The 21,311-nt window shown below is 60.6% G+C and overlaps 1 protein-coding gene across 2 annotated transcripts; it reads right to left on the bottom strand.

Moving 5' to 3' along the window:
• Positions 1-3,017: 3,017 nt before the first annotated feature.
• Positions 3,018-18,156, bottom strand: FRMD6 (FERM domain containing 6). 2 transcript variants are annotated; one of them, XM_032189450.1, is made up of 14 exons: positions 18,110-18,156; positions 10,307-10,511; positions 9,739-9,829; positions 9,492-9,634; positions 8,733-8,809; positions 7,995-8,181; positions 7,154-7,309; positions 6,786-6,851; positions 6,630-6,698; positions 6,348-6,522; positions 4,783-5,106; positions 4,550-4,681; positions 3,888-3,979; positions 3,018-3,780 (listed from the first exon to the last, which is right to left on the bottom strand). In XM_032189450.1, exons 2-14 carry the CDS (start codon positions 10,403-10,405, stop codon positions 3,496-3,498), a joined length of 1,896 nt encoding a protein of 631 aa, XP_032045341.1. In that variant the 5' UTR covers positions 10,406-10,511; positions 18,110-18,156; the 3' UTR covers positions 3,018-3,495. The 2 variants fall into 2 exon arrangements, with proteins under 2 accessions (XP_032045341.1, XP_032045342.1); XM_032189451.1 differs by having other exon boundaries at positions 9,555-9,634.
• Positions 18,157-21,311: the final 3,155 nt, after the last annotated feature.

The raw sequence follows: 21,311 nt of genomic DNA, 5'->3' as shown, positions 1-21,311 counted from the left end.
CAGAAACGATGGCAGGGGGTGCGAAGCCTGGAGGAGAAGCAGCTCCTGGAGACGAAACCCCAACCTCGCAGCGAGCTCCAACCTGTGAAATTGGAAAGCTGGCGGCTGCCGGCACCGGGGGCACGAGGGCGGCCCAAAAAAAGAGCTTGGAGAGGGATGGGAGCTGGAGGAGCCCTTCCCCTGGAGCTCCCCCCATGGGGACAAAGCCCCCTGCATGGGGACAAAGCCCTCGGAAGAGGGACAAAGCCCCCAGATGCCTTTGGATGGCACGGGATCCGTGGAAAAGCGCTCGCTGGGCGCAGCCTGCAGGAGGGGAGCGAGCTGGCTCTGCCCCAGCCGTGGGGCTGCCGCCTGCTGCGCTGCGAAAATAAAAAGGATTCGACATCTGGTTCGAGGGAAATGCAGGTTTTTATAGGCCGGCGATGGAATCTGGAGGCTATACTTAGCAGCACACAACGCGGACCCCTCCAAAAATGTCGTGCACCGCCTTGTGCCCGTCCCTCCTGCACGAGGCTGCTCCGAAATGCAGCAGGGAGCCATGGAAAGCCCACAGGGACCAGTGCCCACCCGCTGCTTCCTCTGGGCACATTCCCACCAAGGCCGAGGGCTATTTCTGGGGACAAAGGGGGTCCCTGGTACACACAAATATTTTTGGAGCCCGCGGAAAAGGTGCAGCCTGTGGATGCCTCCACCACGGACACTGAGGGCACCAGCTTAGGGATGGGACAGCAAGGATGTCCTCATGCTGGGGGCACAGAGCATTGCCTGGCCACATCCTGTCCCTGTCCGTGTCCGTGTCCGTGTCCCCATCCCTGTCCCCGTCCCATGGGCAGGGTCCCAGGGGTGCCCAGGCTGCAGGCGGGTGGCAGTACCCCGCTGTCCCCATGGTTGGCACGGCACACGGTGACACCCGTGACCACAGGGTGGTGGCACCCGCTGGGGGACACATCCCAGCGATGCTGCATCAACGGGCACCTCATCTTCATCACCACCATCATCATCACCGTCATCTTCTGCAGGAAACCGGGTGTTAATTGGTGTTAATAGGGGCCAGCTCACCCCGCTGGAGCTGGGGCGCAGGCAGCACGGTGTCCCCACAGCGGAGGACGGCCACGCTGTCACACCGCTGCCTGTCCCCTCCTGCAGGACCAGGGCTCCCCACGCAGGATGGGGACGGGGACACGGCCACAGGATGGCAGCAAATGCCACCGCTCGGCTGCCAGCAGCGGGCAGGGGACAGGGCAGGGGGACAGGGCTGGGGACCCCCCCCCCCCCAGCCTCTCGTGCGCCCCGTCCCTCCGCCTTCCATCCCTTCTTCGATCCTCAAATCGCCACGAGCCAAGGGGATGCAAACAAGGGGCACTTTTATTGTCACCTCCGGCCGCACCGCACAAGGCGCCCGACAAACCTCCTCGTTACACAAATGACACGGCGCTGGGGTTTTGGGGCCGTTTCACTCGGGTTTGGCTTTCGCCACACAGTCACTGCGCTCTCGCGTCGCCCTGACAGGGGGATCCTTTCACAGAAAGGACTATGCAGCTCCTGCACGAGGACAGCTCGGTATTGCCAAGGGACCAGCACCAACCTCAAAAGGCCACCGACAACCCCAAAACGCCCCATCCCACCCCACACAGCGGCCCCGGACCCGTGCGGCACCCTCTGCACCCCGCAGCCCCCGGGCACACGTTGGCCTCTCACCCCACACCCTGCTTGGTGCTGGGCTGCGTGCTTGGTGTTGGGTTTGGGGAGCTGCTCTGGTTCAGTTTTGGCTGTGGGATGAGGTGGGGAAAGGGACGGCGAGGCCTTCAGCTTGCCACTATCCCCCCCACGCTCCTCCATCACCAATTTGCGGGTTTTGTGCCCAAATGGTTCACGCTGCAGCCTCGCAGGGAAGGGGAAGAGGCCAGGGATGAATTTGGGGGATTTCCCGACCCCCTCAGCACACCAAAACCCACCCAGGGACGGTGGCTGTCTGTAGCAAACCCCAACACCCCAGCCCGGGATGCGGCGTCACAGCCATCCCTCGGCCTTTTGGGGTCCCCAAAAAGCGACGCAGGGCCCTGAGCCCCCACGCAGCATCCCACCGCTGCCTTGGGTGGGTTTCGGGGGGATTTCCACGGGGTCCCCAGCCTCCTGCTGGCGTCCCTACATCATTTTCCCATGACACACATCAGTCCCACCGTGCCCACCCCTCCCGCCCTGCTCCCCCGTAGCAATAACCCCGATTTTTTGGCACCGTGCCGACAGCTCCGCTCCGCTATTTTTTTTTTTTGGTACCGATCCCCCCCAACTCCGAACATTTCTTAGAAAAATAAGTTTGTGCTTATTTATAAAATATTTTTTTTTTTTTAAGAAAAGTTTCCAGTTTTAAAAAAAAAAAAAAAGGCGGTAATATCAAAACAGGGTAAAACTTTGGCTGTCGACGGCTAAACTCTCGGTAAAAAGACCGCCCGAGAAGGCGTTGTGCTGCGAGGACGCGCTGCCCCGCTGCTTTCCCCTCCTTGCACCTTCCTTCCCGGGGATGCTCTCAGAAAAAAAAAACAAAAAAACGGGTGCCTTTTCCCAGCACGTGGCCACCGTCCTTTGGCAGAGCCGTTCGAAGCGTAAAAGCCTGAAGGGCGCAGGGAAAGCCGTGGTAAATCGGAGCCGAGACCGCGCCGGGAAAAGCCACGCTCCCGGCGCGGCTGCAGGCGCCTTCTCCTGGCTGGGAAAGTCTCTTAGTGCTTGGAAAAAAAAAAACAAAAACAAACTGATTGTCTGTATGCTTCGTGAAAGGAAGGCGTATCCTTTGTACAAAAGGCATTTCAGCGCAGAAACAAACTGAAAACGGGTCTGTGGGATCCGGCCATATATAAACATACGTACTTGGATATATTTATATACGGGATTTCTAGCCGGGGAGCGTTATTGCAGCGTCGTCACGGGTGACCCATCCTTCTCCGTTCTCCTTTCCTTTGGGTTTTCTTGGGTGCGGTATTTTTGGTTTCTTTTTTGTGTTTTTCTTCTTTTTTTTTTTGTTTTTAAATAAAGCTCCATGAAGGCCTGAAGGCCCCGCTCGCCCCGCGTCCCCCAGCAGGACCGGGACCGAGCTCCAGCGCGTTTTTTTTTTTTTTTTTTTTTGGAAGATCTGGGTTCGGGCACTGTCCCTTCCCCAAGCAGGGACATCCCCGGCTGCTTATTGCTTCCCATACTGGCCTGGAGGGGATTTACATCTCTTTGGCTTGGCTTGGGCGCAGCAATCCGGTCTTTCCTTCCCAGCATCTCCTCGCCACCGAGCAGCAGCACGAAGGGAAGGGGCCGGGAGGGGAGAAAACCAAAATTTACCCCGAGGCACTGAGGAAAACGGGGGCTGGCCAAGCGAGCTGTGCTCCTCCGAGGCCAACCAGGACTTTGTGCTCTGCACAAACCATTCCCAGAGGCAAAAGGCTGCCGGGGAGATGGCGGGGGGGGGACGGGGACGGGGACACACAGCGGCCAGTCCCGGCCCCGCCGCGCTCAGACGACAAACTCCGGGACCTCGTCGTGGGTCAGGTCCAGCGAGAAGTATTTGCTGGTTCGTTTGACGGGGAAGCCCTCCTGGATGTTGAGGCACTGCTGGGCCAGGCAGCCGTGGCAGTAGAGGCCGTCCTCGGCCAGGCCGTGGCCGCAGCCGAAGGTGTAGCTCTGCGCCGTGTCCTGGCACAGGTCGGCCAGCTGCAAGAAGTCCTTCTGGTAGAGCCTGATGTCGTCCAGGCTCAGGCTGTGCCGGTCCGTCGAGGTTTTGGGTTTCCTGCACGCCGTCTGGGTGGAAGGAAGGGCGTCAGGAGCCGGGGTCCTCGGGGAAAGGGAGACCCAAACGTCCCCAGGAGAGGGGACGCGGGGCGAGGAGTGCCACGGGTGGCACCTACCTGGGGTAAGGAGTCCGTGCTCTGCCCCCGCAGCTTCACCACCGTCTCCGAGGAGCTGGAGGTGGAGGAGCTGAGCTCCTTTACGATCAGCCCTGTGCCGGGGAGAGAGAGGAAGAGGAGGGTGTGAAGGTTATCTCGTGGCATTGCGGCTCCCTTGGGGTGCCCACCCCATTGCTTTGGGATAGAAGGCACCCCCAGCTGGATGGCACCCCCAGAAGGATGGCACCCCCAGCTGGATGGCACCCCCAGGGCTCTGCACCCACAAAGCATCCCAAATCGGCACCCAAACGGCACCCAAAGCCGAAATTACCCCCAACGACCACCTCTGGCTCCGGCCAGGGCACCTCTGCCCTCGTTCCCGGCGGCCCCACAAGACTCCTGCCACCCCCTGCCCGCTGTCACAGGGGCTCGCTGCTCGGGTTTGTGCTTCCTTTCCACGTGCACCCCCCAAAAAAAACTTAAAGCAAACCCTCCTCCAAGAAAACCCCACACCTTTCCGGGGCTTTTCGCATTTTCACCCGGCTGCACGTGCCCCATCCTCCCCTCCACCCACCGGGCACCCGAAAATTCCCAAGGGGACGCTCGGGCTCGTTTTTCTTTGTCCCATACCGAGACAAACGTGGAAGAGGAAAGGCAGGGGAGGAGGGGAAGCCTGGTGTTACCTGAGTGCCCGTTGAATTTGCGCGACAGCAGCATGTCCTCGGTGATGTAGACGCACATATCGGGGCTCACCTCCAGCGCCAGCTCCCCAGCCTGCTCCAGCTCCCGGGGGTCGTCCACCAGCATCTCTATCTCTGCTCGGGGCAAGGGGGGGGGATTTATGGGGACGGCTGAGCGAGGAGAAGCACCCCAAGAGCCCTCAGGGGGGAGGAACCGAGGCTCTGGGATCGCTCACCCTCATCCTGGGAGTCCTCCTCCAGCCGGTCCTTGCCCCCACTCTCCACGCCGGAGGTGTGGGAGCTGCCGTGGCTGGTCATGGAGCTGCAGGTCTTGAGCTTGCGGTGGACGCCGGCCTCCTCGGCTCCCGTCTCGCGGGGTTTGGGGTCGGCCTCGATGCCCGAGGTGTGGGAGCTGCTGTGGCTGGCCGTGGAGTGCCGCGACAGGCGCTTGTGCCGGAGGCTGCCGGCGCTGCTGCCGCTGGCCCGCGAGCGCTTCTCCAGCTGCTCCATGTCCAGGTCCAGGGTGTCGCTGATGTAGGACTCGCGGTACTGCTTCTTCTCTGCCAGGGTGGTACGGGGCACCCTGAGCCCCCCAGGGCAACCCCAAGCCACCCACGGGGTGCCAAACCCAAACCCAAAGGGGTGGCGCGACGGGAGGCGGCTCCGTCGGGGGCACGCGGGGCTGGGGGAGGTGGGTGAGGAGCTCTAAAGGTGCTGGGAGCTGCCTCCAGCGGGGGGAGGAGGAAGGAGAGGAAGAGAAGAAAAAGGAGGAGGAAGAGGAGGAAGATGGAGAGGAGGAAGGGGAAGGAGAAAGAGGAGGAGAAAGAGGAGGAGGGGGAGGAGGAAGATGGAGAGGAGGAAGGGGAAGAGGAGGAGGAGAAAGAAGAAGAAAGAGGAGAAGGAAGAGGAGGAGGAGGGGAAGGAGGAGGAGGAGGAGGAGGAGGAGGAGGAGGAGGAGGAGGAGGAAAGGGAAGAAAAGGGGAAGGGGAAGGAGGAAGAAGAGGGGAAGGAGCAGGAAGAGGAAGGGGAAGAAGAAAGAAGGAGGAGGAGGAGGAAGGAAAAGAGGAAGAGGAGAAAAGGGAAGAAAAGGGGAAGGGGAAGAGGGGAAGGAGGAGGAGGAGGAGGAGGAGGAAGGAGAAGGAGAAGGAGGAGAAGGAGAAGAAGGAGAAGGAGAAGGAGAAGGAGAAGGAGAAGGAGAAGGAGAAGGAGAAGGAGAAGGAGAAGGAGAAGGAGAAGGAGAAGGAGAAGGAGAAGGAGAAGGAGAAGGAGAAGGAGAAGGAGAAGGAGAAGGAGAAGGAGAAGGAGAAGGAGAAGGAGAAGGAGAAGGAGAAGGAGAAGGAGAAGGAGAAGGAGAAGGAGAAGGAGAAGGAGAAGGAGAAGGAGAAGGAGAAGGAGAAGGAGAAGGAGAAGGAGAAGGAGAAGGAGAAGGAGAAGGAGAAGGAGAAGGAGAAGGAGAAGGAGAAGGAGAAGGAGAAGGAGAGGATTGTTTGTTTCCACAAGGGTCTTACGAGCTTGGGGAAGGGCCATGGGGCACTGGGAAGCGCCGTGCTGAGGCACTGGGAGGAACTGGGCCCTTGGGGAGCACAGCAGGGCTCGCACCCATCCCTCAGCACCCCGGGGGTATCCACAGGCACCCACCCCGACCAGGAGAGGACTTTTGGCCACCCCCAGCCCAGCTCTGGACCAGGACCAGGACCACCCTGACGCACCATCACGGGGACCCATGGGGTCCCCTCCATCCCCAGGCCGGGCAGCGAGCCCGGCAGGGGCAGGGTTTGCAGGGCAGCCCCCCGGCACCTACCCTCGTTCTCCTCCAGCTTGCGGACCTGGCGCAGCACGGGCTGCAGGTTCATGTAGAGCCGGTGGCTGCTGCTGAGCAGCTGCAGGAGGTGACGGGAGCGCAGCGGGCAGCCCGTGTAGTAGATGAGTTTCCTGGCCGAGGGCAGCCCGTCGGGAAGGATCTCGAACTTCTTGCCCTGTGCACGAACCAGGGGAAGCTCAGCAAGGGTGGCACCGGCGTCCTGCACCCCAGCTGGAGCACCCCAAGTGAGCCAGCCCGGCACGCACGTGGCCCCGCACTCACCACGAACACCAATTTGCCCACGTTTGTCCAGGGGAAGTCGTAGAGCAGCTGCTTTTCCTCGTCGAGGTTCTGCAAGAAGAGGTGAAGCTGAGGAAATGAGGACACGGGGAGCCCGCGGGGATGGAGCCCAGCCCTGGGCGCTGCCCGGCCCCGTACCTGGAAGATCTGAATGCCCCTCGTGGTCAGCCCCAGCGTCAGGGAGGCTTCCACCTCCCTCTTGTCCTGGAAGGGAGAGAAATGAGAGGCTTTTAAATACACCATTTGCAGCTTTTTTAAGGCTGGGGCACTTCTGTGCCTGAGCACACCCAGCACCAGCACCACGCCGGTGACGGTGGCCACGCGGGTGGCCGCAGCTCGCCCACGCGCATCTCCCTGAAAGGCACAAATGGCTGGAAAAAAGGTATTTTAAACCATTTTTCCAGCTCTTTTCAACAACGTGCCTCCTCGCCGTGCTCAGGCGCTCTCCATACGTGCCATGCCCCGGAGACAAACTTCTCCTCCCCACTTTCAGCGGGGGCTCTCACCTTGTAGAGCCTGTAGTAGTGCACGGCCACGTCGTCCAGCCGCACGGCCTCCTTGATGTACTTGAGGTGGGCCTCGGAGGCCGTCAGAGCGAACTGGTCCTTGTGCATGTTGGGGACGTGCTTCAGAATGTAATCCCGGCCCCTCTTGGCCACGACCTGTTTGAAGGCGAGGAGGGTGTTGAGGGGAGCGGGGGCGAGGCCGGGGGAAGAGGCAAAGCAGAGCAGCGCCTTCCATCCTAGAGACCTGCGAGCTCCCCATCCCTGTAGTGCTCAATTTCTGGTGGTAAGAATAGGATAAATACAGGGGCCAAACATTCCTCCTTGTAGGGTTTCCCACTGGGCACGGCCACGGGGCCGTCACTGCTCCCCAGCATGTAGGAAAACCACGGAAACTGGTAGATTTGGGGCAAACCCAAGACATTTCAGTCATCAATCAAAGCGGGCAGCAGTGCCTACACCTTTTATGTGATTTTCTATGATTCTGTGATTTATTTATCCTGCCACCCTGGCGTCCTGAGCAGTCCTGGCTGCGGGATGCCCTGGGCAGGCCACAGAGGGCACATGAGGGTGGCCGGGCGGCGCGGCGCGAGGGGAAACCCCCATAGATGGCATCCCCGTAGCAAACACAGGAAAATCCCCGTCTGTGGCACCACCACGCTGACCCCGAGAGCTATTTGCAGCCCCAGCAGTTGTCACCGGTTATTAATAACCAGGACAAGGCTGGAGCCGAGGAGCCAGCAGCATCGCCCCTTCCCCTGAAACAAACCCCGAGCGGCGCGGAGAGCGGGCAGGAGGTGCCGCGGACACGGGCTATCCTTGTGGCAGGCAGCAGCGGGCTTACCCAGGCAGGGAAATAGGCTTCGGGCTCGAAGTACTTCCCGTAGTGCTTGCTGCGTTTGAAATCCCCCAGGTCGGCCTGCAGGGCGAAGGCGGTGAGCAGGAAGTAGGCTTCCTCGCGCAGCACGCACTGCGAGTGCAGCACCTGCTTCCGCAGGTGCCAGTAGTAGTAGTACCGCGCCGTCCGGTCGCTGCAGGGGGCGAGAGGGTTCGGGGAGGGGGTGCTGGGGAGCCGACGGCAGCACGAGGTCCACGCGGGCACCCCCTCGCAGCACCCCCAGTCGGCAGCTGGGAAATGAAAGCCGCTGCCACGGCACCGCCGCGCGGCCACCGGGTCCTGGCGCGGCACGGAGGTGGTTTAGGCCCTGCAAAAGTCTTGTTTTTATGCTGAAAGGAGATGTCAAGATCCCTTCTGGCTTGCTGGAGAGGGATAAAACCCTAAATCGCAGCCCCCAACCCCAAAAATGGCTCCTTCATCACAAGGGGGGAGATGCATCCCTGATAGTCCCTGCAGGGAGGTTTGGAGCGTGGGGTCCCTTGGCACACGAACAGATTTAGGGACAGGGACGGCAAAAAGGGGCGAGCTTTGGGTGCCTGCACACTCCTGAAAGAGGACACGCTATTTTGGGTTACTTTCATAAAAATCTGTAGGTTTTTTTTTGCAGGGTTTTGGCACTGCCCAGACGCAGCCCGGTGCGCCACGAGCCCCCCCGCGCGCGGTTATCACCTTATCAGCCCTCACCTTATCAGCCTGCCGTTCTCCACGTAGTACTGCACTCGGAAGTGGATGATCATGGGGGGGCCGAACTGGTCGATCCCCTGAAACACAGAAGGCGTTCGGGGCTCCTGCGGGGATCCCGTTTTCACGCTGCGACCCCCCGACCCGCTCCGGCACCCCCAGTGCGAGGTCTGCCTTGGTGGTTCCCCTCCTCTCCCCTTCCCATTTTCCCCCCAAAATCTGCCTTATCCCAAAAAACAAAGGGGATTTGGGTTTAAAGAAGGTGGAGGTTGGGTTTGAGACCCCCAGAGGGTCTGCAGCCACCTTCCCCCGTGCTGCTGTCCCTCTTCCATCCCTCCCTGTCCCCTTCGCCAGTCCCCGCAGCAGCACGGGAGCCTTCGCACCGAGCTCCCCGTGCAGGCTGCACTGAAAATGATGAAAAGGTGCTTTGGGAAAAGAAAAAAAAAATAAAAAAAGGAAACAAAAAATGAAACAAAAAAAGGGGAAAAAAAAAAGGAAAAAAAAAAAAAGGATGTTTGATTTTAAATATGAAAAAAAAAATTGAATTTCAGCTGAAATTCTGCTGAAACATGGGGAAATGAGAGAGGAAAAAAATCACTGGGGAAAATATTAATGTAGAGGACAGGTCCCCAGCTGGGGCACGTGGTGGCACGGGGGTGACGGCCACCAAGCCCCCTCGGGGTTTGCACGCTCCCCCTCCTCCCCCCCGCCCCAAAACGCGTTCCTCCCCCCCGCCCCCCGCAGCTGCGCAGGGACAGTGACCTGCGCCGGGGACAGAGGTGGCCTTAGTGCCGTCATCTCTCCATGCAACACCTCACCGCTGACCTTGCTGGCCTCCTTCTTCCACTCCTTGGGGCAGTACTTGTAGAGTTTCTGGGCCAGGTCCATGTACACGTGCTCATTGTCTGCCGGGGGGGTTGGGGACAGGGGTGAGCGTGGCCGGCGCGTCCACGCGCCCAAACGGCACCGGGGACGGGCACCGGGGAGGGTGGGACAGCCCCAGACTTACTCTGGATGACGCTGAGCCCGAAGAGGTGGCAGTCCTTCAGCCTCAGGAGGTCGCACACCTGCACGAGGAGCTCGTGGCACAAGATCTTCACCTGCGGATGCACGCACGAGCCCCGTCGCACCGGCACCGAAACCCTGCCGTGGCCCCCGGCGCGCTCACCGGGGGGGGGTCTGGGTCTTTTCCAAGAGGACAAAATCCCCCCCAAATATGTGGGATACGCGCAGCTGGGGCAGCTTGAGTGCAGGTGGTGCAAGCAGCCTGCTTTGGGGGCAGAAAGTGGAATATTGGGTGGCGCTGAGTAAAAAAATAAATCAGCAGAGTGTGGGAATTTCACGGCCAGCACCCAACGAAAAGCTCAGCAAGCGGCGCACGGAACGAAGAAGCGGCAGGAGAGCATAAAGCACCTTCAAGGGGAACAACCCATGGGGGTTTCAGCAGCAAGGAGAGGGCAGGGGGGGCTCGAAAGGAGAAGCAGAAGCGAGAGGAGAGCTGGCAAAAGAGGCGCGGGGCGACGCCAGCGGCCGTGCTCAGCGGGAACGGGGGGGTCCCCAATCCGCCGCCGCCTTACGTTGATGATGATGTTGAGGGAGTCGTCGTTGGGGAGGAAGATGCACACGCTGCGGCGGTCCTGCATGACTCGGTTGTTGTGGAAGGGCAGCTTGTTCATCGTGGGCCGGGCTCTCCCTCGCCGAGCGGCCGGGCTGAGGCTGGGGGCGGGCGGCGGGCACCTCACCGGCGAGCCGGGGCGGCCTCGGTCCCCGCGGGCGCCATCCCTGTGGGATACGGGGTCGGATGAGCCCTGCACCAAATTCCCTGTCCTGTGCCTTATGATGAGCTCCCCAGGAGGCCCCCACAGTTGTATCCCCTCCCGTTACGCTGCTGTCCCCCCTCCAAGGGGTGGCAGGGGACACCCGAGCGTGCCCTGCCGTGGTTTGGGCAGCGTGGGGTCTCAGCCCAGCCCTAAAAGCCTGAAGCAGCGGGTTTCTTCTCCCGGCTACAGTTTCGGAAAAACCTCCGAAGAGGCTTTCCGGGCATCGCAGCCATCATAAAAAACTCTTTGTGCTGGGAACAAACCAGGCTGGCCCGCCGCGGCGCTGCCTGGCGGGAGGTTTCGCGGCGAGCTGCAGAAAGCCCCAGATCAGTGGGGGCTGGATTTAGGATCTGAGCCCCCCCCAGCAGCCCCGTGCCCCTCCAGCACCACCCCAATTTCTTGCAGGGCTCAGACAAACCCTGCAAGAGCCCCACGGGATGCACGGGGCAGCCAGCAGCCCTCGCCCCCTGCTCGCTCATCCCCTGCGTTCGCCTGAGTCGGGACCGGGGCCAAGACAAACCCGTCCCAGCACCAACCACAGGCAACTGGGTTTTATCCTATTTTCAAGGGCAAATATTCCTTAAGCACTCTTCATCCCACAGCTGTCCCCGGGGACGCAAACGCCCGCGTGAAACAATGAGCAAGGATCTTTAAAACCCCAACTAGCTCGCTGCTTTTCCTAGCCAGCAGCTCTGCGCTGGCACCGAGGACACGACAGCGTCTCCCTCTGCACCAAGTATTAGCCTTGCTCTAAACAAAAACACGCCTGGCTTCCAAAAACAGTTCCACTCGGAGATTTTTACAGCGGAGGAAGAAGTGCCCCGAGGTGACTTGGTGCTAGGTGGTTGCTGGCGGTGAGGGCGAGTTGGGAAACCCAGAGGTGAAGCTCTTCTGCCACAGAGGGTCCAGCCCAGCGAGGTGTTGTGTGGCTGTGCAACGTGGCCGTGCATTAAATCCATGCACCAGAGCAGTGCAACGGGGCCGTGCATTGCACACTTGAATTGTGCCCATGCGTCGTGGCCATGCACTGCACCCGTGCCACCGCACCCGTGCCTCTGCGCACCGTGCCCGTGCCCGGACACGCTCGATCCCGACTCGAAGCAAGCAGCCCAGCTGCCAGGCTGCTTTCGGGGTTCATTAAAAATCACAGCAGGGAAGGAAACGGGGCTGAAGGTATTTGGTGAGCGTCCCCAACAGCAGGGAGGGCACCGTGCCCCAGGGGCAGGCGCTGCACAGCGCCCTCGGCACCCCGCTGCCACCCACGGGTGCCCCACAGCCCCCGAGCATCCTCCTGCTGCAGCCACAGCACAGAATATTTTTGACTTTCCGGGTAGAAATAAGCGGGTCCTTCCTCCAGCCGGGCTGCTGGCAGCCGGCCCAGCCCCGAGGAAGAAGGCCGAAGAGCTCCTGGAAATGAAACCACATCTTCGGGGCCCTGGCAAAACCGCCCGTGCCCCGGGAGCGACGCCAGGCCGTACATTCACTCCTCGCCCTGCAGGGCACTGCCTGCGAGAGCAGGCAAAACGCTGGAGGAAAAAAAAAACAACACGCATTTCTGTGTTTGTAGAGGAAACGCTCCAGATCCTCCTGCTGAACGCTGTCTCCCCGTGTCGGGGCAGCTTTACAACCCCCCCCAGCTGCTGGAGCTTCCCCAGGGTGTCCGCAAGCTGGGTGAGAGGCACCCATCGGGCACCCCGAGCCCTTCCTGGGCGAGCTGTCCCCCCGCAGAGCTGAGGGCATTATTTTGGGGCAGCTGCTGCCCCTTCCCACGAGGTCAGCTCGCATTCCCTGTGCTGCTCCGGCGCGCCGAGACAGCCGCGGGCTGGGCGCTGCGCTCAGCTGTCTCCCCAAAAACACCCGCCGGTGCTGGGTGGAAAGGCTTGAAAAAAAAGGAAAATAACCCGGTAAGTGCTGCTGTTGGCTAACCGTGAGCCGGGGGCAAACTCGGTCTATCTGTGGTCGCTGTTAAGATTCCCAGCAAACAGGTATTTTTCTCCCCGTGTGTCCAAACAAGCGCTGACACGAGCCCCGAACACGCACGGCTCCGGGCTGGGAACGGCAAGAGGAGATTGCAGCAAGGGAGCTCTGCTCGGGTCCCGAGATTTTCCAGCAAGAGCTGCCCCTGTGCACGCAGAGACCCCCAGCAAACCTTCCCCACGTGCGATTTGGCAAAGTGTGGTAGAGCCAAGTGGTGCTGGCACTCGTGCGGCTGCAAAACCCACCGAGGACGGAGGGTTTGGGCATGGAGCAGCCCCGTGGTGCCGGCACTCGCGGCTCTCCCAGCCACGGCGCAGCTAGAACGGCACGCTGGTGGTTTTCCTGCTAAAGGGAGCTCGGGCAAAAAGCATTAAAACATCACGGGAAGGCACTGCAGGCACCTCATCAGCCTCCCTGCGCTCCAGGACTCCGGGGGGCAGGGAGAAAATTCCTCGATCCGTTGTGCTTGCCCCGGTGCCGCGGGACGAACGCTTTTACAGAGCTGCCCTGGAAGGAAAACGTTGTGCAATAAAGCCCAGAAAGCAGCTCCCAACATCCCTGCTACCCGGGCACGCGCCGTGTGGAACCCGTACGGGTCCTGCATGTGGGCACGCGAGGGCTCTGGCAGCGGGGGAGCAGCTTGCCAGGCTCTCACAGCCAGCAGCAATTCTGGTCCCGTTCCAGCGCCGGGGATTTGCATAGCCTGAACTCCGTGGCCGAGGTGGGTTTTTGCTTCCCTAAAGCCGGCACACAGCTCCTTGCCGTGCCAAACGAGGCTGCTCTGCACGTGCATCGGACCCAGAGGACGTGGCTGGCTCTCGGGTTGTGATATTTCTGTGATTTTGGCTCTGGGGATGCCCGAGGACGGGTGTCACGGTGCTGGCGGGTGGCACCGGTCACCGGCGAGTCCCTCCTGCTGCCACCAAGGCGGGGAGAAGCAGCACAGCACAAGGCACACGCTGAAAGCACGTCCCTTAACAGCATCCCTCGAGCGCCGTCACGTTTATATTTGACCAATTTCCTTTTTTTTTTCCCCTGTAAATTCTGTCCTATCAGCCGTCCAAGCCGGCCGCCGGTCCCCGGCTTTTGTTTGGGTGCACTGGGGAGCCACAATAGCAGCGCATTAAGGGATTATGCAAGGGTTGATCGGCGCAGGGAGAGGAAAGGCAGAACAAAGTGCAGAGCTGGATGGGAAGATGAATTCACGGGGCAGGAATTTCTTGTTTGGAAGAGCCGAGAGTCGGTTCTACCCCACATCACAGGGCGCAGGTATGCGCAAGCTGTTATTACAAGTTTGGAGGCTGTCACTTAGCGCAGCTTTGGCGAACCCAAAAGCGAGATTAATTCGCGCTTGCGGTCACCCCGTAATTAAAATTGTCTCCAATTCCTCCTGAACTCAACAGTTTCCTCATAACGAACTGAGGCAGATGAAAGAGACCTGCACTGGGAAAAAGGACCGGGTTATAAATATTCCATTACTTCATCCCCCACAAAGCTGTCGGGGTGCTGGGGACTCGGCCGGGGCAGCACCGGGGTCCCCGCGGCCACCGGCGTGCAGCAGCTCTGGGGACACCCGTGGACGGCCACCAAGGGCTGGGACACGAGCACAATCCCAAAAACGGGGACGCTGCAGCCGGGGCAAGCCGAGGGGCTCAGGAAATTGAGCCGGGGGCTCAGGAAATTGCTCCCTGTGCCATGCAAAATGTCCAATCGAGCCTGGGAGCACGGAGTTTCCCAGCTGTGCGTTACCCGTGCGCGGCACAGCAATTCCTCCTGCCTTCGCTGCCTTCTTTTGGGCTCGGTGCTCCACAAACTAAAACCAGCAGCGGAGGCGCTCAGGAGACGGATCTCGGCAGGCTCCGGCCGCCAGCTCCTGCTTTTTGCTTTTTTTTTTTTTTTTTTTAATTTTATTTTCTTCTCTGTTTTCCTTTCCTGTTTCACGAACCAGCCCCTTCCATTTTATTTCCTTCTGGAAAACTTCACCACCGGCCTCTGGGATTCCAGCAACGCCTGCCGACAGCTCCCAGATGCGGCACCACCGGGTCGGGGGGGCTTTATCCATGCTCCCCCCCTGGCTGCTGCAGATGTCCGAGCCCTGAAGGAAGCTGGCGGTGATGATCCATCGGGACAGCTCACCAGGGGCAAGGCCGGGGTTGCACGCACGCATCCGGCCAAGCTGGTGTCCTGCAGCTCTGCCCAGTTTGGGAGGGCTGGAAACGAGGAGATGCCCCCACGCCAGGATGGCCACGCAGCCCACGCCTCCCCGCTGGTGCTGGGAAGCAGCTCTCCCTCCTGCAGCATCCAGCTGGGGCACTTGGGCTTCCTTCCATTGATTTTTCAGCCTCCCAAAGCCGGGTTTGGCCCAGCCACCTCCACCCCCGTCCCGTGGCGGTGCCCAAAATCGCACCGCGAGGCGCCCAGACCGCTCGGAGGCCGGAGAGGAGGCGCACGGCTGGAGGCGGGCTGGAGGCCGGCTGGCACACGGCTGGAAGCAATTATCCCCCGCGGCAGCGCCGGGAGGAGGAGGAGGAGGAGAAGGAGGAGGAGGAGGAGGAGGAGGAGACGCGGCGCTGCTCTGCTTGCTGCGGGTTATTCGAGGAGAGGCAGGGGAACAGACGGGGCTTTGTGCGCCCCGGCCAGACGGGACCCCGGCGCGGGCACCCCGAGCCCCTGAGCAGTGCTTTCATCCTGTTACACCCCCCCCTATGCTTTCCGGGGCTTTGTGAAACTTCCCCGAGCCCCACAGCAGGATTTTTTGGAACACGGGTCCCGGGATGGCAGCAGCTGCCCCAAAGGATGCCCGGGGATGGGAAGCAGCGCTGCCCTCTCCGTCCATGGGGTTAGCCCGAGCAGTATCCAAAAATCCTCGGGGGTTTGGCCCTGGGTTTGGCTGTAGGATCTGCTCTCCAGCCACAAGGCAAGGAGCAGAGCAACCTCCCCGCAGCCAGCTTGGCCTCCCCGTGCTGGAAAGAGACATTTCCAAACCATGAAAGCCCCTGTTAAAAAAAATAACACCAACTCCAGGGCAGCGTCCTGCCTGCGTGATGCCCCGACCCCAGGAAAAAGTCCCCCTTCCCAAGGAAAAGGGCTTTTGGGAGGGCTCGGAAGATTTTTGTGCAAAAACCCCTTTTGGGAGCCCCATCCCATGGCCGTGCTCCCAGGCAGGAGCCGCGCTGCCACGGCCCAGCTGGGGCTCAGCGCCCAAACCGGTCCCCGCTCCGGGTGCACGTGGATAAAGCCCCAAACCCAAAGCCTCCATCCTACTTATTGTAGCCCCGGGACAGGGGAGATTTCCCAGGAGAGAAGGAGACGGCTTCAAAACCGCACGTGGGGAAGCGCTGCCCTGCCCCGGGTCCGCAGCGAGGTGCAAGGCACGTGGGGTGGGTGCTGAACCCAGCCACAGCCCCACGGGATGCCGGCGGGCTCCCCAAATTCAGCCCCACCGGGTGGCTCCCAGCATCGCTTCCCGAAGAGCACGCATGCCAGGCACCAAGCCCGCAGCTCCATTTTGCACAAAACCAGCCCCATTTCGTGCCGAAACGCACACAGCAGCGCCTTGAACCTTCAGGTCCCCATCTGCGCCCTCCAAAGTCCGCGGCACCTTTGCCTCCGGCTCCGGATTGGGGCAAACGAAGCCAAAGTTATTATTTTGGGGATCCTCAGGACTGGAGGGGAAGAGCAGAGACGCCCTGGCTGGGCAGCCCACGAGCGAGCAGCGTGGTCTCTGCGAGCGGCCGGGCACCTCCACGCTCCAAATCGCCCCGGGCAGCCCCAAAAGCAGCAGGGCTGGGGGAGCCATCCCACACCTCCCCGGCTCCCCTTCCCCGGCAGCGCTGGGGAGAGCCTTCTGCCTTTGGAAAATATCATAAGCCTGCTTTTCAGAGAGGCAAAGAAAAAAAAAAATAAAAGCATAAAACTAAATTAACAACCAGGCAGATATTTTAACCACAACCATAATTTGTATATTCCATCTGGAGTCCACAGCGCTGCCTTTCTTTTTTTTTTTTTATTTTCTTTTTTTTTTTTTAGCAGGAGGGAGCTGACATCATCTTAATTTGAAATTCGCATTTATTTTTACATCTGGTCTGAATTAATCCTTTTCAGTGTACTGACTTTCATGTAATGGAATAATTGCTTACAGATTCTGGGTTTAAAGAGCCTGAATAAACCGAGTTTAAAAAAAGAACCCCTTTGCAAACTGATAGTAAAAAGCCTCTAACCTATAACCAAATCTCAATCTGCCTTCGGGACTCGGAGTTTTAAACGAAACAACGTCGCTTTCAGGCAACAGAGACCAAATCCATCCACGCTCTGTCTAAGAATTAGGGAGTGCGAGCAAGCCTGGTGGAAAAACACCGACACAAACCAGCCCAGGAACCGCGCAGAGCAGGAACCCTCGGCGCGCAATCAGCGCGGCTGGAACCGTTCTGGAAAAGCTGAGCTTGGCTTCGAGCGAAAAACACCCTCATGACCAGAAAACGCCTCAGCCACGAGCAGAAAAAAAGCTGATTTGGGACTGCGAGGTGACAGCGAAGGCACCCTCCTGTGAGGTGACAGCGGTGGCATGTCCTGGGGATGCCGCGGTGGCAGCAGCAGGGAAAGGTACTCCTTATGGGAACGCTAGTCCCTATGGGGCCACCAGCTCGTTTAGGGCCTCGTTAAGGGGCTGTATGGGTTTATCCTCATGGATGGGGGTTCACATCCCCAGTGGGAAGCACGGCACTGAGCCATAATGGTGTTATTGGGTGCGCTGGGTGCCACCCAGCTCCGTGCCATGGCACCCCCGTGTCCCCACCCGCCCCGGTGACCCTCTGGCCACGCAGCCTCCCCTGGGACTGAGCGGGTCCTGGGGTGACGGCACCCACAGGCAGGGGCACCCATGGGTGAGCGGCACCCAGAGGCCACGATCCATGGCCAAGAGGCCCCACGGTGAGGGCACCAACAGCACCCATGGGTGCTGGATCCCACGGGGAAGTGTAACCCACAGACAAGGGGAGGGGACCGGGTGAGGATGGGACCCATGGGTGACCGTGACCCCTGGGCGATGGGACCCATGGGTGACTGCGACCCCTGGGCGATGGGACCCACGGGTGAGGGGACCCCCAGGCAAGCGCAGCCCACGGGCGAGCGTGACCCAGGGGCAGGGGGTCCCACGGATGGGCAGGACCCAGAGCCGAGCACAGCCCCGGGCGAGGGGTCCCGGGGGCCGGGCGGAGGAGCGGAGAGGAGCGGAGCGGGGCGGGCGGGGGGTTGGCGGAGCAGCCCCGCCGCTGTTAAATTTCAACTCCCTGCGACCGGCCAGAGGAAATGACTCGCATTCCTGGAAAATGAAGCCACTTGCAGCTCTCCGGCACCAACTCGGCCCCCAAGCGCAACAAGCCGCCGCGCCGGCCCCCGCCGCCCCCAAACGCCCCCCACGGCCACGCGAGCCCACCCGGGGCACCTCAGGGGGCTGCACCGGAGCCGGGAGAGCGGCGGATGGACCGTGCCGAGCCGTGCCGAGCCGTGCCCGTGCCCGGCCGAGCCGTGCCAAAGCGTGCCCGAGCCGTGCGCGCGGTGCGGGGCGCACGGGTGCGCACCTACCTGCGGCTCCGGGGACCGCGCTGCCGAGCCGAGCCGTGCCGTGCCGAGCCGTGCGGAGCCGTGCCGAGCCGTGCCGAGCCGTGCCCAGCCCAGCCCAGCCCAGCCCGACGCCCCCGCCCCTTCCCCGGCCGCACCGCCCCGAGCGCCACCGGCGCCGCCTCCCTCCAGCCTCGGCGAGGGGCCGGGGCCGGCCGGGGGGCAGCGGGCAGCCCCCGGGGGGAGCGCGGAGAGGGGCCGGGAGGGGACGGAGGGCACCGGGGAGGGGGTCCAGGGGTGGTCCTGGGGGAGCTGAGCTGCCTGCGGGGTGCTGATAGCCGCAGGGAGCGGGCGGCCCCTGGGGGGAGCCGGGAGGGAGCCGGGCATCCCCCCGGGGGCACCGGCATCGCCTGGCCTCTGCGGGGGGAGCCGAGCACCCCCTGAGCCAGCCCTGCGGTCCCCAGCTCCATCCCGAGGCTGCCCCTTGGGAGCAGAAGCCCCAGGCTCTGCCTGTGCCCCATCACATCACTCATCCTTCCCCCCCCTCTTAAAAACTCGTGGTGCCTGGGCCGCTGCTATGCCACCGAGAAATAACCCCCAGAAAGCTTTCCCCCAAAGCCCCAATGTCTCATAAACCTCCCCAAAAAATCCCCAAAGCCCCCAGGTTTTCCCACAGCCCCAGCCAGCCGTGGAGGAGCCGCTGCCACCCCTCAGCGTGCGGTGCCTGGGGCTCTGAGCACCCCCCGGCCGTGCCAGCGACCCCCTAGGCCTGCCCTCAGGAACCAAACCGAGCCAGAATTGGGGCCGGATCCTGCTCCTACAAAATCCTCCCCTAATTTCCTGGCAGCAGGACCACGGGGGGGTCAGGCTGGCTTTTGTGACGGCCCAAGGGTGCCCGTAAGGGGTGCCCCGTGCCCACAAGGCAGCCGACGCGCACACGGGGCCGGGCTCCATCATTGACCCGGGCCAGGAATAGCAGCAGCAGCGCCATAAATTAGGGGCAAAGCATCTTCCGCGGCGCTCCTTCCTCAGAAGTGCCATATGGCGAGATTTGTTTTGGGAGTAGTTATTTATTCCTCACTTTTAAGTGTCTATAGGCATCTTTCGGGCTGACCTGCGAGGCCGGCTCTGCCCCCGCAGTCTCTGCGAGGCTGTGGGAGAGAACAGCCGCTCGTTCCCAGACCTAAATAAAGAGCAGCTCTGCTGCGAATACCCTGACGCTCGCTCCTGAAATCTGTTTGCAGCCCGGCAGATCGTGCCGGGTAATTACACGACGCGAGCGCGCGGTGCCGGCAGTGGGAACCCGACGCGCTGCTGCTGCTGCTGCTGCTGTCCTCATGGAAAAAAACAGCCTGGCTTTCGGCAGAGCTGAAAGGGGCTGGAGAAGCGCCGGGTTTGGGCTCTCTTCTTCCATGAAAAATTCAGGGAGCGTTTGCACTCTGCAGCTCGCTGCTGCTCGTGGCACACCGCGTCCCCGTCAAGCCACCGGTGGCACGTGCTTGGTGCCACCGCAGCCAAGGGCAGAGCAGAGGCCACCTCCCCAGCCAGAAGTCTTTTTTTTTCCCCCAAAATTCACTCTGGAGACCTCCCTTCCCCAGCTAGCACAGGGGCCATGCACATTGCGGAGCTGCAATTTGCTTCATTTTCTAGAAAATGAACAAAACGTTTTCAGCGTGGCGCTGGTGGGGCTGGGGAGGGTGAGCGCACATCACCAGCTCCAGCAGCGAGGGGCAAACATCCCCATCACCTCCTGCTCTGCTCAGGAGGGCAAATCAGTGCCACAGGGGTGCCACACGGCTCCCATCCTGCTGAATATGTCACCTGTGGGTCCCACACCAGCCCCTTCCCTGCTGCTCACCCCTGGGCTTGCGTGAGCTGCCCCTCGGTACTAAGGTGCCATGATCTGGAGGCACTGGGACAGCCAAATAAAGCAGCAGAAAGCTTGCAGATGCCAGCGAGGCGATACACAAACACATATTTGGATGGTGTGCGTGCTCACGCTGTGTTACAGATCCCAGGATAAACGGAGATACTCCCAGGCCAGGGCTGCGGGCGCGTCCCCTCCGCAGGGAGAGCTCGGAAAGATGGACACGAGCCAGTGTCCGGCCGGCCGGCTTTGTGAAAGGAAAACCCCAAGGACTCCAGTGACATTTCTCTTTCACAATTCGGGCCTTAAGATTGCCAAAAAAAATCCCAAGAAACGGAAACGCAGATGGAAAATGTAATAAATTGAACCTTTTCTTTCTCTCTTTCCTTTTGGAGAAGGTTTGAGCGGGGCTAATTGCATTGCGAGCCATGTCTCCGGAAAGGAAAAAAAAAAAAACGGAGTTGTGGTTATGACCAAAAATATCATCCACATAAAATATACAGATTTTTTTCACACTAGATGTATTTATATTAAGAGGAGGGGAAATAGCAGCTGTTCACTGTGATCCTGCATTATCGCCAGTCGAGTATCTTCTGTAGCAGCGTCTCAATATCGGCATTGTTACTGGCAGGAATCGCTGCACAGACGTGGAAGCTCTCTTATCTCATACATATTTTCCCTGTGATTTTTGCTAATGGGATAAAAATTATAAACAAAGCCACAGAGTAACAAATAAATTCATCTGGTTCTCAGCGCCCGGCTCCGTTCTGCAGAGGCTGGGGTTGCTGCAGCCTGCAGCGCGCCGGGCGCTCCGCTCCGTCCGGGGAGCATTTCCAAATTCAGGCTGGGGCTGCGCTCACCCGAGGCATGTTCCCCGTCAGTGCTCAGCATCACCACCGGGTGCTGCAAAAATAGCCACCCGTTTTGCACGGGGAATTTTTAGGATGTCCCTTCGAGCAAAATCTACCAGGAAGGGTCTAAAACCCCCATGCGCAACCCCAAGCTCCCTGACTTCTCCCCATAACCTGGCCACGAGCTCCTCCATCTGTGTCACTGATTTTGCACATAGTTTTCATAAAAGCCGATGAAATGCAGTCTGAGGGGGGCTTCCAGCTCTCTGCCAGCCTCCCCCAGTGTTTATTTGCTTTTTAATAAACCATATCCAGAGGCATGGGCACGGCACCGGGGTGCGCCCGGGGGCAGGGGTGTCCCCACCGCCCGGGGACGCTTGGCACGGCGGCAGGGCCACGGCTCCAGCTGCAAAATGAGGTTCAGAAATTCTTCCCCGGGGCAGGCAGGACAAAGCCGGCGGTCACTGAGTGGGGGAGGCCGGGCTGTGCTCGGCTTTGGGATGGTTTC

Source organism: Aythya fuligula, chromosome 5 (genome assembly GCF_009819795.1).
Source record: "Aythya fuligula isolate bAytFul2 chromosome 5, bAytFul2.pri, whole genome shotgun sequence".
In the NCBI taxonomy this organism is placed as follows: domain Eukaryota; kingdom Metazoa; phylum Chordata; class Aves; order Anseriformes; family Anatidae; genus Aythya; species Aythya fuligula.
The sequence above is the reverse complement of the archived record's forward strand: the minus strand, read 5'-3'. Positions and strand labels throughout refer to the sequence as shown.

Bases quoted from the DNA above. Each gene is read 5' to 3' on its own strand.
- FRMD6 (XM_032189450.1), bottom strand. From the start codon at position 10,405: ATGAACAAGCTGCCCTTCCACAACAACCGAGTCATGCAGGACCGCCGC. The intron at 8,810-9,491 runs GTCACTGTCCCT...TCTGTGTTTCAG, and splicing joins CACCTCTGTCCCCGGCGCAG to GGGATCGACCAGTTCGGCCC. The intron at 3,781-3,887 runs GTAGGTGCCACC...CCTTCCACCCAG, and splicing joins GCACGGACTCCTTACCCCAG to ACGGCGTGCAGGAAACCCAA.